This window comes from Thunnus albacares, chromosome 14, assembly GCF_914725855.1.
Source record: "Thunnus albacares chromosome 14, fThuAlb1.1, whole genome shotgun sequence".
Lineage (NCBI taxonomy): Eukaryota > Metazoa > Chordata > Actinopteri > Scombriformes > Scombridae > Thunnus > Thunnus albacares.
Genome location: NC_058119.1, coordinates 19,223,466 through 19,238,697, shown reverse-complemented (window position 1 = coordinate 19,238,697; position 15,232 = coordinate 19,223,466). Strand labels below are relative to the sequence as shown.

The 15,232-nt window shown below is 42.4% G+C and overlaps 1 protein-coding gene across 11 annotated transcripts in view; it reads right to left on the bottom strand.

Annotated features, from left to right (window-relative positions):
- Positions 1-687: 687 nt before the first annotated feature.
- LOC122997441 (ankyrin-3-like) overlaps positions 688-15,232 on the bottom strand; it is a 126,770-nt gene continuing 112,225 nt past the window's right edge. For all 11 annotated transcript variants that reach the window (XM_044373564.1, XM_044373565.1, XM_044373570.1 and 8 more), the window contains 10 exons: positions 11,887-11,961; positions 11,303-11,434; positions 10,963-11,106; positions 7,125-8,619; positions 6,795-6,957; positions 6,393-6,473; positions 5,919-6,002; positions 5,663-5,776; positions 4,299-4,390; positions 688-2,694 (listed from right to left, as the gene is read on the bottom strand). In XM_044373564.1, the coding sequence (XP_044229499.1) occupies positions 4,319-4,390; positions 5,663-5,776; positions 5,919-6,002; positions 6,393-6,473; positions 6,795-6,957; positions 7,125-8,619; positions 10,963-11,106; positions 11,303-11,434; positions 11,887-11,961 (2,360 nt within the window). In that variant the 3' untranslated portion in view covers positions 688-2,694; positions 4,299-4,318. The remainder of the gene's footprint in view (positions 2,695-4,298; positions 4,391-5,662; positions 5,777-5,918; positions 6,003-6,392; positions 6,474-6,794; positions 6,958-7,124; positions 8,620-10,962; positions 11,107-11,302; positions 11,435-11,886; positions 11,962-15,232) is intronic.

Genomic DNA, 15,232 nt, shown 5'->3' with positions numbered 1-15,232 from the left:
TGAGTTTAACCAAAGGACAACAAACGGGGGTCACTAAGGGGCCACAGATGACTTTGTGGCATGTCATCATAAGGATGATATAGGAAGATCTGCTGTAGCCTATAGGATAATAAATAAACAGTAGGTGGCAGAGCATTTCCCTATTGTGTTCCACCTCTGTAACAAAGTACCACACTCATTTTGGACAGTACCACTAGTATTACTTTTATAGTAGTAACTAGTACTTTCACAGATTAGTCTCATCCCTCTGTGGGATGTATAAAGTTCATGTATAAAGAAAATGTTGAATAAATTGCATAGAATATCCAGTTGCTATGGGCTATGTAATGTCAATAAATCACACAGCAAACCCTACAGAGCCTAGACTAGGTTAGACTCCTTTGAAAGCATTTTTTCCCTCCACCTTATCATCTGTTATCACAAAGAGCGATATCCTTATAGGAAACTTTTGCCCCCGCAGGGTCTCCAAGCAGCCCCAGAGATTCTTGCTCAAGGACACTTTGGTGGGAAAGAAACACATAACTTTGAAAGGACACTGTCTGTCATTACTCTGTTACCCTGCTGCTAGTACATTACATCATGAAAAAATTTCAAGGACACAAAGACAAGAAGAGAAACAATCGTATTGCGAAATCAATGCATTTTTATTTATTTTTTTTATTTTTAGGTTGATTTTTTTTTAAAGACGTCTGAAACATTTGTGGTGGCATCATTGCTGCTATAGCCTCTAAAAGACCTTGAATAACCAAAGTGCTAGAATAGTTACATTTCAATGGCTTCACTCTGTTAGTAAGAATTGTACATCAAAAAATCTGCTCAGGTGAAAACACATATCAAACAAAATTGACAAAAATTGATAGTTCAACCATATCAAAGGATCCTCTACCCCCTGATTGACATAGTAGTATAAGGGGATGTGTACAGCACCCTTCCTGGCTTCCTTTATCCCACCCCCACCCCTCCCAAAAAAAAAAAAAAAAAAGTTACATAGTTTTCATGTCCACAGCATAGACATCAGCATACTGAGCCATCGCACCAGTAGAACACCACACTTGAACTACATGGGCATCTAATGAAAACCAATACAAAGATAATTCCTAATGTATTGTAAAGTAAAATTTGCCAATGAGCTAGTGAAAACAATTCTATTCGACACTGCATATACAGACTCTCAAGCCTAAAAAGATCACACAGTTTCAGAGTTAAACACAATTTATTTAATGCTTAAATAATTGTTTTTGACCATCCAGTGTTTTTGTCATACAATATGCTATTTAGAGCTACAATCAAATAATGTCTTTATGTATCCTTAATGTGAGTAGGTTTTTAAATGAGGGAAATACTTCACCAAAAAATTCAAAATGAAATGCCCCAGTTTTCCTTTAATACCACAGCAGCCGTTAGAAAACCAAATTGACACACTGCTAAAATGATTACAAACAGTCTAACAGTGTACAGAGACTCCTACACCTTATAGCCAATACGCACAATACAGTTATAATTTTACAGCGAGCCAGCCTACTAGCATTTACATTCAGATAATTTCGTTCTTGTAGCAGAAGCTGCCCTCCGGTTTTACATAGACAGACAAGACATCGCACCCTCAAGAAGCTATAGAACTTTTTTCATCCTCACTCCCAACATGATAAATGCTTTAATGGTATCCTTTTTCAATTTAAAATATAAAATCGGTGACAAATGTTAGGGCTATACTGTACGTGTACACAGATAAAGGGTTTTATTTGTCATTTGAATACAGTGTTTGCAAACTTGTAAAAATTGTACTTAAAATAATGTGAACAGCATGCATGAAAATATGAGTACTCTGAAAGGCTGCTTTTGCAGGATTAGATCCATTCCCACTTTGGGAATTACTGAAATTTGATTTTCTGGAAATTTCCTCTGTTAAAATCAAACCAGCTTTTTTTTCATGTACAAACATTATACCTGCTCTAATAATTAATTATACAAGAACCTGTGTTACACTCAAATCTTTAAAAGTGGAACTGCTTCAATACATTTTGAAAGCACTTGAAAAGGTTACTCTCCTCAGTGCGTTCTCAACCGTATCCTTTTTAAGAATTTTACACATTGTAATTCTATATACAGAAAAAAGCTTTTTGTGTTAGTTTAAGTTTTAAAAAGGAAGAAAAAAATTCCCAAACAATTTACATCCTGACAACAATGGGTTCAAGAAAAAACTATAAGGCGAGTGTTGAAGTTGGTTGAAGTGTTCCATTAGAATTTTTTTTGTGTGTTATTTGTGTCTATTTCATACTTTCCACCAACCATGTGGATTGAGCTCTTGTGCCATCTTTGGTCACAGTTGCACCTGTGTGGTTGTCAGTAATTGGAGTCTTTGTCGTTTCTCACAACAAAACGATGCTCCTCAAAAGCTCTCACGACAGCAGTGGACCGATGGCACGTAGTGTTTCACACAAAACAGGAAGCAGAATCATTGTCCACGGGTCCACAGTCGGAAAGTGAGAACCTCCCGGGTCCTTTGATTGACAGGGAGTGAGTTTTTCATGCTCATGCGTAAGTCAGAAGGGTCGACTCCTCTCACGTGAAAACCATTTGTTTGAAGCAGAAAGTTGCAGACTGGACCCTTGCCTGAAGTCCTCACACTGGAACTCCCCAGTCTTCTTCTGTAACACTTATTCCCAGGAAACATCTAACACGGTTCCTGTACATCTGTAAGACACAAAATAGGACATCAGACAAGTTTATAGATTATAATTACCAGAATTTTTTTGGCAGGAATGCTATTTCATAATATTAACCCATGTAAATGATTTCTAAGGAAAATATCATCATTTGAATATTAAATTCAATATCAAAGTGCAAACTTTTGCACATAAAATGTTTCTACATGAGAAATTACTTTTTTTCAAATCTCAATCACGATCTTTGTATGACAACGTGGTGACAAGACCTGATGGTCCGTGGGTTGTTATGGTGACCTCTGTTACCATAGAAACCCTTTGCCAGACTTCACATATTATTTCTAAGTCAGTTTTTGTACAGATGGAATGATTCACTGTGAATGTAACATAAGGGTGAGCAGCAGCAGGGATTAACAGTCTGGCTGGTGGGATAACAAACTCTTTCTGGATGCTACAATGCCGTTGTGAGTTGGGGATTTAGTGGACAAAAACAGGCACGGAGGGCATCAGTGGGACAATATAATGCTGAGTTGTGTACTGCCCATCGCCCCTGTTCCCTTTGTAACTGTTCCCTATTCACACACACTCAGTGAACACACAGGGCAGAAATGTTGCCAGGGGATAACCAGGCTCAGACACTAGTCAGCCTTTTGAACTTTTGAGTCTGTGTAGCAGAAACAGAGCAACTAAGGGAATAGTTTGACATTTTGAGAAATACACTTATTTATTTTTCTTGCTCACACTTAGATAAGAGGATAAAAATTAATGTCATGTCTGTGCATTGGTTTTGGAGCTGGAGCCAAGAGGCTTGGCATAAAGACCAGAGGCAGGGGAAAACAACTAGTCTGGCTCAAATATACCTACCAGCACCTCTTAAGCTAACTTTTTAACATAATGTATCTTCAGTTTAATCAGTTCACAAAACAATTTTTTTTTAAAATTACAATTTGTAGTTTCAATGGATGTTTTGTACTGTGACTATTCTTTGACGAACAACAGTTTATCCATCTGCCCAGCACTTCAGTGGTGTGACTCCGCTGGTTGCCAGGCAACTTCACAGTGACGTCGTGACTCTGGGAAGTCACTTTGCCTGGCTGTTGTTCTTCGAGAAATAGCTACAGCATGTAACTGCCCCTAAAACCACAAATTGTTGTTTCTAAATTACCGTTAGTGAACAAATGAAACAAGACACAGGTGTGCATATTTTTTAAGTCTAGAGATTCAACAATGCGAATAAGTGTATTTCCCAGAATGTTAAACTATTCCTGTTAAGTCAAGAGCAGTAGAGAGTCATTAAGTGCAGTGTACTGAAGTGAGTACACTGTAGAGTTCAACTAGAGTCAAATACAGGACCTGAGTATAACAAAGCTGAACGTATTAAAGGAGAGAAGAGCAGACCAGAGAACTGACTGTAATACAGAAGCACTGAACAGAGTAGCAATAGACTATATAAGGCAAAGACAGTGCAGATGTGCAGCACATTAGAAATGAGGATGGAGCAGTGGAGTATGGCATGAATGTAATATATGTAAAAAGGAAAAGAATGCACATAACACGATACATACACATGGACAACAAAGACAAGGGAACAATAATGGTTGTATTACAGTGAAGGTCGGCAAGCTACTGTACCTGGCAGAGCACAACCATCCCTATGAGTGGTGCTTTTTATCTCCAGATCTTCTATCCTCCTTTCGCCTGCTATTTCTTGATCCTTCTCCTTGCTAGAAAACACAAACACACACAGAAATATAGTTGAGACATGGTATTTTTATCTCCTGAGAGGAGGCCAAGTTGAAACCCAAAATGGCAAACTGAGAAACAAAGGAAAAAGCAACACTCCACACACCGTAGGAACAGAAATCTGAAACTAGCAAATGTTAGTAGTAGCTTTGTTGTTAGGTAATATAATTAGGGCCAAAAGTACACACCAAGACACCTGGAAGCCGAAAAATTGTGTAATTATGGAAAGAGTTAGAAACAAAAGAGACAGACTGTACTTTCACAGCAGAGTCACGACACTCATTAGTCATACTGTTGACTAATCAGTTAAACACTTTAAAATGAGTTCAAAATATAACCAGAATTGTGTCAGCGGACCATTAAAACCACACAGTCAGCATCCCCTTTGTTATGAACACACAATGGACACTACACAGTGTCAAAACACTACATGCAAGGTTGCACCTCGAATGGCAGCATTAATGTGTTTTGTATTTTTGCCCAGAGGAGAGATAGAGGGTTTTATCCCAAACCAATTAATGCAGTGTTAATCAAAAAATTCACCTCCACTGCTGGAGGAAAACCTAATCAAATCTAAATGATCCCCTTCCCTGGACACAACTGACTGACTTAAAGCTGCAATAACATATAACTTCAAGGTCTTCAATGCTTACAAATAACATTATGTGCTGTTCTGGAGAAAGTGGCATGATTTCCCCCTTGAATTTTCCCTCAATAAGCTTTAAAGTTGGGAAAAGCATTTCATCCACATGCATGACAATGTCACACACTGTTTATATTTTGTACTGTATCTGCTTGTCCCAAAACTTCAATTAAGTCAAATATTTGAACCCAAAACATGCTCTTCGCTATTCATATCCGCTCTGTCACAGAAATTGAAATATCTTATAGATGTTATTTGCAGAATTTCACACGCATATCAATTAAATTAATTAATTTGTAACCTTTAAAACCTTGTTAAATAAAATAAAGTTCTGTGGGTTTGAACAATGCTTGGCTACAGACCTCCTAATGATGGGCCTGCCAGTGGGACTCACAGGTTGGAAGAGGTTGTTCATGTACATGTTTTTTTTTCCACATAAAATGTTTTCTACTGCAGCTTTAAGCCTTACTGTTGCATCAGCTGTTCACCTTACTCTAATTTTGTTCTCCTAATTACTGTTTTCTGACAAGAGGATAACAATATTCCAGGCATCCCATCAAGATTAGACTTTGAACCCTGGATCAGTGTTAAAGGTTATCTTCGTGCCAACCTCTGGCCATTCTTCCTGCAGAGTGGGACTATGCTGAAGGTCTCGGTGCCACCTGTCATCTCCTTGGTTTTCTGGTGTGGGAGTAGACACCCGCCGAATGACCTTCCTGATAACCTGCCCGAGGCAGAAGGATGTCGACAAAGAAAGAAAAAGTTCTGATGGTGTCTGTTTTTATAAAGCCAATAATCTTCTCTCCCTGTAACAGGTTGTATTGTATTGCTGCATGGAAAAATGGAAATTATAAGTTATACATTACTTTTCTACTGATGAGGTTACCATCTCGGTCCATGTAGTGTTCCTCTGTCATAGATTCGCCAGGGATATTCTTTGCTTGTTCTCCCTGCAAGTGTGTGTGGTTAGCATATGAATATAGTGTCAGAAATGACCAATTGAAACATCAATCCTTCACCACCACCACACAAAAATTACACTTCAAGAGAGAGGAACATCCATGTCAGAAAGAGACGGGGCACTTGGTTAGTCTGCAACCAGCCAATGTAAACAGCATGGCGATGAGGTACCATGAACTGTGAAGACAGGCTCAGTTGTGCATGTACACAAACATCTACTGTATGCACCCATATGTCCACACAAACAAATAGAGCACAACTATCTGTACACCAAGCAAAACCACTACAATGCACACCAGACTGACCAATCGAAACTAAACCAAACCAAACCAAACCAAACCAGCGCCCAGGCCAGCCTCTGCTCCAGGTTTGCAGGGTACCTTTAAAATGAGACGGCGCCTGAAGATTCTGGTGGTTACAGTCTGTTCTTCCTCTGAGCCAGAATCTACACTAACTCGCTGCTGGAGAAGGCATTTCAAAATCATCAAAACATTAAGGGAGTCAAGAGGAGAAAGAAACACATGTAAAGGAAAGAGAATTTGTCAGTTGCAACATTTAGTTGATGTCATTTATATTCTTCAGCTCCATGGTTGGCTGTATCAGAAAAGAGACACCTGGAATAAAACACTGGAGTTTATGTTTCTTAAGCACAAGTTATAACATGCAAGAACAGAATCACAATACAATGTAGTGCTTTAGTAGATACAAAAAAAGAAGGGAATTTAGAGCCTTTTTTATTTGATTCTATTAATTATTATCATTGTTATTATTTATAACATTACCTGGACTTTCTTCTCCGACACCAGTGATCCCTCTTCCTTTTTGCCATTCGATGACTCAGATGAGCCGCCCTGAGGTGAGTGCCGTGAGTTGTCACCGTTGTGTCGGGACCTCCCTGATTCGCCCCTGGACGAGGAAGTGATGGAGTCACTAGAGTTCTCTTGGCTGTCGGGTAAAAAAAATCAGAATCAGGATTATATAGTACAAAGAACTGAGAAAACTGATCATCTAAGATCTAAGATTTCAGATAGATTTCAAATTTAGGTTGGCAAAAAAATTGTTGTCTTTTTAAGGGATGCTGTTTAAAGCTCCTAACGTTTTAAATTATTCACCTTTCCCGCCTGTCGAGCAAGTCCGAGCTGACACTGCGGCCTGGCGTTGGTGGTTCCACATTGACGCTGGATGAATCACTGTGCCAACCTGAAAGTGAACACATGTCTTTTTCTGCCTGTTCAACCTGATCGGGAATCTCCTGAACCCTGGCCTCGGTGATCTCCTTGTCCTCCTCCTTCTCCTCTGAGCCTTCTTCTTCGTTCTTCACCTCCTCCAACAGAGATCCTAATGCCTCTTCTGTGATTTCTTTGTCTCCATCTCCCTCATCCTCTTCCTCATTGGATCCAGACTCACTGGGCTGGCGTTCCCCAAGCGCTTCAACCCAGGCCTGAGGGGAGAGGTCAGTTGCAGCCTGGTCCTTGACTGCCTGGTCTCCTTCTGATTTCAAGGAAATCTCTCCTTCATTGCTACACAGCCCTCCTTCATCCTTGAATTGCAGTTCTCCTTCTGTGTCATCCACTCTGTCACCTTGGTAGACCCTTTCCTCACTGCTTCCATCCACTTTTTGTATCCCAGGTGTTCCATCAATACCCTCTTTGACAGTCTCTGCTTCTATTCTATCTTTTTCCATTTCATGCCCAATTTCTACCAAATGATGCTGCTCTTCTAACAGATTCTGCACATCTCTCACCTCCTCCACCTCACAGACTGTCTCCTTATTTCCATCTTGAATAGGGACATGCTGCTCATTTATCACATCTTTCTCCTCCTCTGCAGACCCCTCCTCCTTCTGTTCCACCAAAATGTTATTTTCCTCTTCCAACTTAAACCTATCTTTTGTCACAATCTCACATTTTCTTTCCACATTTTTAATCAAGTCCTGCTCTACCCACCTTTCCACTAATCCATTTCCCTCCCCTAACTCTGCTGCAACCATCTCAACAACCTTCTTCATTTCTTCTGTCACTTCCTTTTCACCTCCTTTCAAACCTACATCCTCTTGTACCCCATTGGGGTCAACCATCTGTACTCCTCTGTCTCCTATTTGTGCTCTGTCAGGCGATGAAGGTGTTATTGATGATACTGATGATACTGAAGGGGAAGATGTGGAGTAAGCCATGTCGATGTCTAACTCACACATCGCAGGGAAGGAGTGTGACTTGGGCTTGTGGCTGAGCTCCATTTCTTGACAAGACCTGTCCTCCTCCTCGCTCAAAAGCAGCTGATCGTTCAAAGCGATGTGGGGCTTTTTGACCTTGGAAGGGACAGGATCAGGGAGTTCAAAGACTGGGACGGCCAGGGCAAGCTCACAGGGTCTAGGGGGACTCTTAGGGGGGCTGTCTGGCTCTCCACTACCAGGCTCTATCTCCGGACTCCAGGGCAGGGTCTGAGGCTGGGAGTCAGCCAGCAAAGGGGTGTCTGGTGCTGGGTAATGGTGGTGTTGTTGGGGGGCAAGGGAAGGGTTGGGGGTGACGGGGAGTTCGGGCTCCAGGAAGTGGGGGTCAGAGTGCAGTGTGGCGGGGGACTGCAGCTCCGCTAGAATGGTCTGATAATCTGTAGGTGACAGGATGACAAATGTAGAGACATACGCTCACCGAAGCATGCTACGAAAGAATATAACAGACCACAACACACACACCCTGACACATACATATATGACACGGGCAATGGCACAGAGACTGAAGTGTAAAGCATGTATCCAGACAACCACTAGCAGCAGTTATAATGGCAATATGAAATACAAACATATGCAGTAAAATGTATTAAATATATTTCACTGTATATGTTTGAAAATGCCACATGTGACACAATAATAATAAAAACAAAAGTATATTTAATTTGACGGTAATCACAAAAGCAATGTCAAGTTTATCTGGAGTTCTGAGTGTTGAATGTTGACAGTTGTGGTGAGGTAAGACATTGAAAGTGGGACACATTAGTGACATAAGGCCATTATGTAGCGTGGGATGTGATGAGTGTAAGATATTAATATTTGCTAGGGTGTTCTGTTACATGCTCACATGAGATAGCTGACAGATGAGAGATGTGAGGTGGAAAAGGGGAGGAGAGGGAACTAGATAAAAGACAGCATGCTAAATAAATATTTCCATTGTGGAGGAGTTATTACGGGCTCGAGTGGGAGGTGGGGTGATGGAGGGCGAACAAGTACACTGGCAAGCAGGACAAGGAGACAGGGATCGGAGAGGAGGGGAGGAGGGACTGGGGCTAGGACAGCGGGATCCAGAGGGAGAGATGGGAGGGAGAGTAGACAAGGAGAGAGGTGAGACAGGGCGTGTGGAGGCAGCCAGCTGGGTCCCTAAAGACTCTCCGCTTGGAGAGGCAGTGACAGAAGGCGAGGCCCTGCTTGATGGTGAGGAGGGGATGGGTGAAACAGGTATGGTAATGGATTCGGTTAAGTTAGGGGCAGCAGACGAGGGTACAAAGCTGGTGGGTGTGGTTGCAGGTTCGGAAGGGGCAGCAGTATGACCAGACAGATCAGAGGTAGATCCAGATAAGAGAGAGGAGGAGACTGCTTCTGCTTGTGAAGTGTTTGGAGTGGGCGTGGTGAGTATGGGAGAGGTTGGGGGAGAAGTGGGGGAGGATGGTACAGGTGTAGCTGAAAAAGGAATGGGTGACGGAGAGTCAGCAGCTGATGAGAAAGGTAATGGTGAAGTGATGAGGGGGATCGGTGAGGACGGGTGGGGTGAGAAAGGGAAGGAAGGGGACTGACGTGGGTCAGCAGGGCTGAGCTGAGAGATGAGGGATGGAGAAGGAGGGCAGAGGAAGTTGAAATGCTGTTCAAATGGCGCTGGAGGTGCCAAATCTTTGAGTGAAATGGAAGACTCATAACTCGGTGAGCGGCGCGGGGAAAAGGGACGGCAGTGAAGTGCTGCAGTAGGTGTGAAGGGAGTGGGTGGGGGTGTTGGGGTTGGCGTTGTAAAGAAGGGAGTGGGTGTCTGCAGGATGAAGGCAGCCTGAGTGCTTCTGGGAGTTAGAGGGATAATTACACAAACTATAGGAAAGGAAGAAGGCAATATTTATGCAGAAGAGACCAAAAGAAACAAAAAATGAATTAGAAAAAGAGGGAAAAAGAATACATAAATGTTTGATGTGAAACATGCTTGCACAACAGGACGATGAATGAATAACGTGACTGGGGGATCTGTGGAGGAGGAGGCATGTGAGGGATGAGAGGGTACATAGATATCAGCAATACATGACTCTTAAATGATTAAGAGCTGTTATGTGCTGTTATCAGCAGTGGATACTGCTGTGAGGAAGTGATGGGAGGCAGGAGGAACAAGAGGAGGAGGAGGAGGAGGAGGCAGTCTGGTTTCACAGAGGAAGAGATTCTCTCATCTATCCAAGGAAGGCTCAGAGGAACTGGAGGAGAACTAGGAGAACTAAACTAAATCAACAAAGAAAGGCAGACTCTACAGGGTTACGTAATTTCTACTTAAGTCAGACATCATTGAAAAACATTTAAAGCAGTATGTTACAACATGCACTTAAAATTGGATTTTACAGTGGATATTGCTCATTTGTGACAACTGGATACACTATTTGGTAGAGGGGGATTTCAACTTGAGCCTGATTTAATAAAAAAATAAAAATGCATAAACAGGGTGATAAATTCCAAAGAAGCCAATTCAAAGTCTATTAAATATATGGGTATAATTCAAATTGAAAAGCAAGACGGATTCAAGTTAATAAACCGTAAAGCGTGGAAACCAGGAATGCATTCAGGGAACGGTAGGAGCCAGTTGTCCAAACAAAATCCAAATCTGAAAACTTCCCTAGAGATTAGCACTAGAACTACATGTGATCCATGCACTGGCACAACAAAAAAGGTAGCAGGGAGAGGTAAGAGGTCAGCTAGACAGAGCTAAACTTTACCATCAGCCTGATCCCGGAAAACAGCGTTATCATCGGCAAAACATCTCGTGCCTGAAATGTTACCATAGTCAAATATTGGGCCCTCCAGTAAAGTCACAATATCCATCCGATTGACTTTGGTCAGCACTGCAGTTAAGGCATCCGCTGTGGAAGAAAAGAAGAAGACAAAAAAATTTAAATTCAGACACCTAAAAACCGATGAAACAAGGTTTGTAAATATGAGCAAAATTGCTTTTTCCAATGTTGAGAACAATCAAATATATGGCAATTTTTAAGGAACATTATTCTCAATACAAAGAGACAGAAAAGTAATATTTTCACATATTAAAAATAGTCTTACTTGTGGCATTTTTCCCTTCCCGGCTGACCCATTTCTTTAGTAGCATGAAGCTCTGTGCTGTCAGAGAGTTGGGGTTCTCTAGCCTGATGTGGTTGATCTCATCCACTGTGAAGTTCATCTCCCGAGCCAGCTCTGCAATGTGACAGAAATAGCAACTCAGACATACACATTCAAACATTACTGTGCAGTATTTAAGTGTTTATTATTTTGTTCATAGTACAAACACACAACTGGGAGAGGGTAACATAGAATTGTTATGTACAGTATGTATTTTAAAATCATTAAATCATGTGATTGATAAAACAGCTTTTAACCTCAGTCGCATCATCACTCTCATCACTACATTTACTGGAAATTTCAATGCTTCTCTGTGACAGGAGATTGTTCTATTATTTTCTGTCCTTATTAAATGATCATTAGCTTTTCCTTTTAAGGGCTGTGTAAGAACAGCATAGATTCTGGGTAAGATATTCTGTTTGCCTGAAGATGGCAGTAAATAACACAGGTTAACACAGATGGGGCAAAGATAAATAGTGAGGTGGAAGGAGCCTGAGAGAGAAAAAAATAATGCTGAATGTTCTCACCTGTCCAACTGAGTCCCAGGTGATCTGCAACGATAGCCATGCGCAAGTCTGTTCGCTCACAAGGACTCTGGGGACCTGGGAAGATAGAAGACAATGACTCATCAATACCTTTCACATTCTTCTCCTCCTACACACAAATGTAAGAGAAAAATAAACATGTACATAATTTTCCTTTTCTGGCCACTTATTCATAAGTATTAACACAATATTAATCAAAGTAGTGTTTATAATACAATGGTCAGCATATTACTGTAATATGGTTGCAATATAGATTCAATTATTTCCCCAGTATGGCAAGAAAAGGACATTTCAAACTAGAGACATTATGGGCAACTTAAATATGTTCATAGAGTAAGAGGTGCTCTGTGACTGTTTGTGGTATGTATCCTCTAAGCAGGCAGTAATTGTCATGAGAACCACACAAAACAAAGCATAACATGACTCTCAACAACAGACTTGTGGTTCTATAAATCTAGGGTGAAAAGATCTATGTTAGAATCTAAAATGTCAACATGCGAAGACGCTTTTTTGTGTTCTTTGCTAACACTAGTTAGTTTAAATGACAATTGATAGCATGGAAAATTTTGTAAGAACAAATTACTAGAGTAACTCGATAGCCACCCTGCACAGACAGACAGACAGACAGACCAGGGAGTTGTCAAACAAGGGACTGGTTGTGCCAGTGGACCAGTCACTACTACTGGCATGCTCACTCTACTATACAGGGTTTAGAAAGGGTTGAAAGAGGGGAACAGAGGGAAGAGAATCTTACAACAAGGACAATACAGTACACAGTACATCAATGACAAAAAAAGAAATTTAAATGACAGCTACTGTTCTGAAGGAAATATGTAAACACTCCACAGGCATTCCAGTCAATCCATTAAACGATCACAACGATGTCATGCAACTAAAAGTGAAATATATAAATATATAGATGTATTTTAAACATAGTGTGAAAGTTTTACAAACTAGGCTTGATCTCTGCGATGGGAGGCGTTCGAGACCCTGTGAGTCCCTGACTGCCCTCCTTCCCACCAGTCCGCCTACTCCTCCTGCTCCTCTCACTGCCGGAGGCCCTGTCCGTCGTCGCCACCTTTGCCCTTACGGACGCGGCCCCGGCCTCAGCCCTCGAACCTCTACCAGACCTGGATGAGCGGGAGGGCTGGGAGGGCTGGGAGGGCTGGGAAGGCTGGGAGGCGTCCGACAGAGAGGTGCTCCGGGAGGTGCTGTCTTCCTCCGACTGCTCTGTCTGCGTCTTTTTCTCCTCGTCTGACAGGCGGTCCACCAACTTTAGCGTCTCCCCGCTAATGCCTTTAAAGTATTCGATGGTGCGCTTACAAACCTCACTAGGGTTCTCCTGTCTCTCCTGTCTACAAGCTCCCTCACTTGTAACATTGCTGACTTGATGCCTGTCCTTCAGTGGTAGCCTTGAGGGCAACTGTATGGCTGCTCTCTCTGTGTCCAATGCCCTTGTTGGCTGTGAGGTAACCTGAACTGAAACAAGTGAGCTAGCTGTGGCAGCAGGACTGCTCTTTTTAACATCCTTGATTGGTATTCTAGACCTGGGTTCTACTTTGGCTATGGCTGGCTCTCCTCTTTTCCTGACCTCAACTGTTACTGCTTGTTTGGGCTTCTGTTTGCCTATGGCTGTTCCCTGTGTGTGAAATGACCACCCTGATGCTTTCACTGGAAGCCTGGACTTGGGCTGCTTCACTTCACTTTCTTTAGCTGCTTCACTTTTCTGCTCCTGCTCTTGATTGCTGTTGTGTACTTCAACCCTCTCTTCTAAATCCCTACAGAACAGTGTTTCTATCCTGCTGGCTTTCTGAAGAGTGGGCTCAGAGGAGGACTGCAAATTAAACACCACACTACCACATTGAATGTAGTTGGCCTGAACGCTGGAGGACTCAAGGTTATTGTTGTTGTTGCAGTTTTCAGAAGGGTAATCTCTTCGTTCTAACTTGGGCTCAGTGTGTCTGCTAGACTGGTTCTCTGTACACTGACCCTCTATACTAATGTACTCTGGCACCATCTGACCCTCTGACATCTCAGCTTTACAATCAGCGAGATCCCCTGAGTCTTTTTTCACAGTTATAGAGGCAGCTATGCCCATCTTAATAGGAGTGCGTAATTTGGGATCAACCTTAGAGGCTGTGATTGTGCATGAGGAGGCAGTCTCAGCTATGGCTTCACAGGTGGGGGCATCAGTACCGGTATAGCCAGTGTCATTGCCAGGCTGTGCAGGGCTGCATTTTGCTGTTGTTGTTGCTGGTGTTGTTGGTGTAGTGCTGCTGTCTGTGGTAGTATCTATAACCTTCACCTTCCCATCTACTGTGGCCCCTGTTTTTGACTGAGAGGAAATTACACCCAGGATCTTGCCCCCTCTCCCCCTTTCCCCTGTTATAGGGTCAGAGGAATGCTCACCAATCTGGAAAAACTGAAGTCTCTCTTCAACAAAGTCCCGCTTGCTCATGTCAATAGCACCACTGCGGGTCATCTCAAACATCTTCCCTTCGTGGAAAGGGAAGGGGTTAGGCTCACTAGTCGGTGTGCTCTCATCAGTCGGTGTTCGAGCAGGGGTTGTGTCAGGTGTTGTAGCCTGTGATTTGTCCTCCACCGATAAACCAAAGGGCTTGGGATCGTCCTCTTTTGTTTTGGAATCAAAAACTCCATCATCACTCCCTTTGGTGGACCAGGGGTCAAAGTCCAGGCTTTTTGTGGCAACAGTTTTAAAGGTTGAATTCAGCTCCTCTTCAAGTTGGTAGCCAAAGTAGTCTTCTCCAAAGACCTGCCTATCTGGATGTCTTCCTTCAAGGGTATAATCTTTTTCATCTATACTGCTTTTTGCTGAAGATGTGCTGGTTTTAGTTTTTCCATTGTCCCCCCCATCCTCACATTTCTCTTCCTCTATCACTTCAAGCTTTGACTGACTAAACGAGCGGTCAGTGGTTTTTCCATCGTTGGACAGGCTAGATGTTTTAGGATCCGAGCTCAGTCCGTCATCCTCATCCTGAAGGTCATACCCATCTAAGGAGTCAACTTCAGTGGCATCTGTGTCATGGGAGAACTCAGCAGTAGTTGCTAAGGAGCAGTCAGTGATTGACTGGTCATTGCCATTTTGCTCAAAGTCAGCATCCTCCCCCTTTACGACACCATTGATCCCAGACTCCTTATTATTTCCGTTCTTCTCTGATTTTTTTTGTTTCAGGCGTTTCTCTCCCTCCTCTTTCATTTTGAAGGTGTACTTTTTGATAGGGATGGGGTGGAAGACAGACTCATCATCACTAGAGTCACTGTTATCAGCTCCAGGGGGAATTGGGGATGGAGGCTGGACCCTGATGAT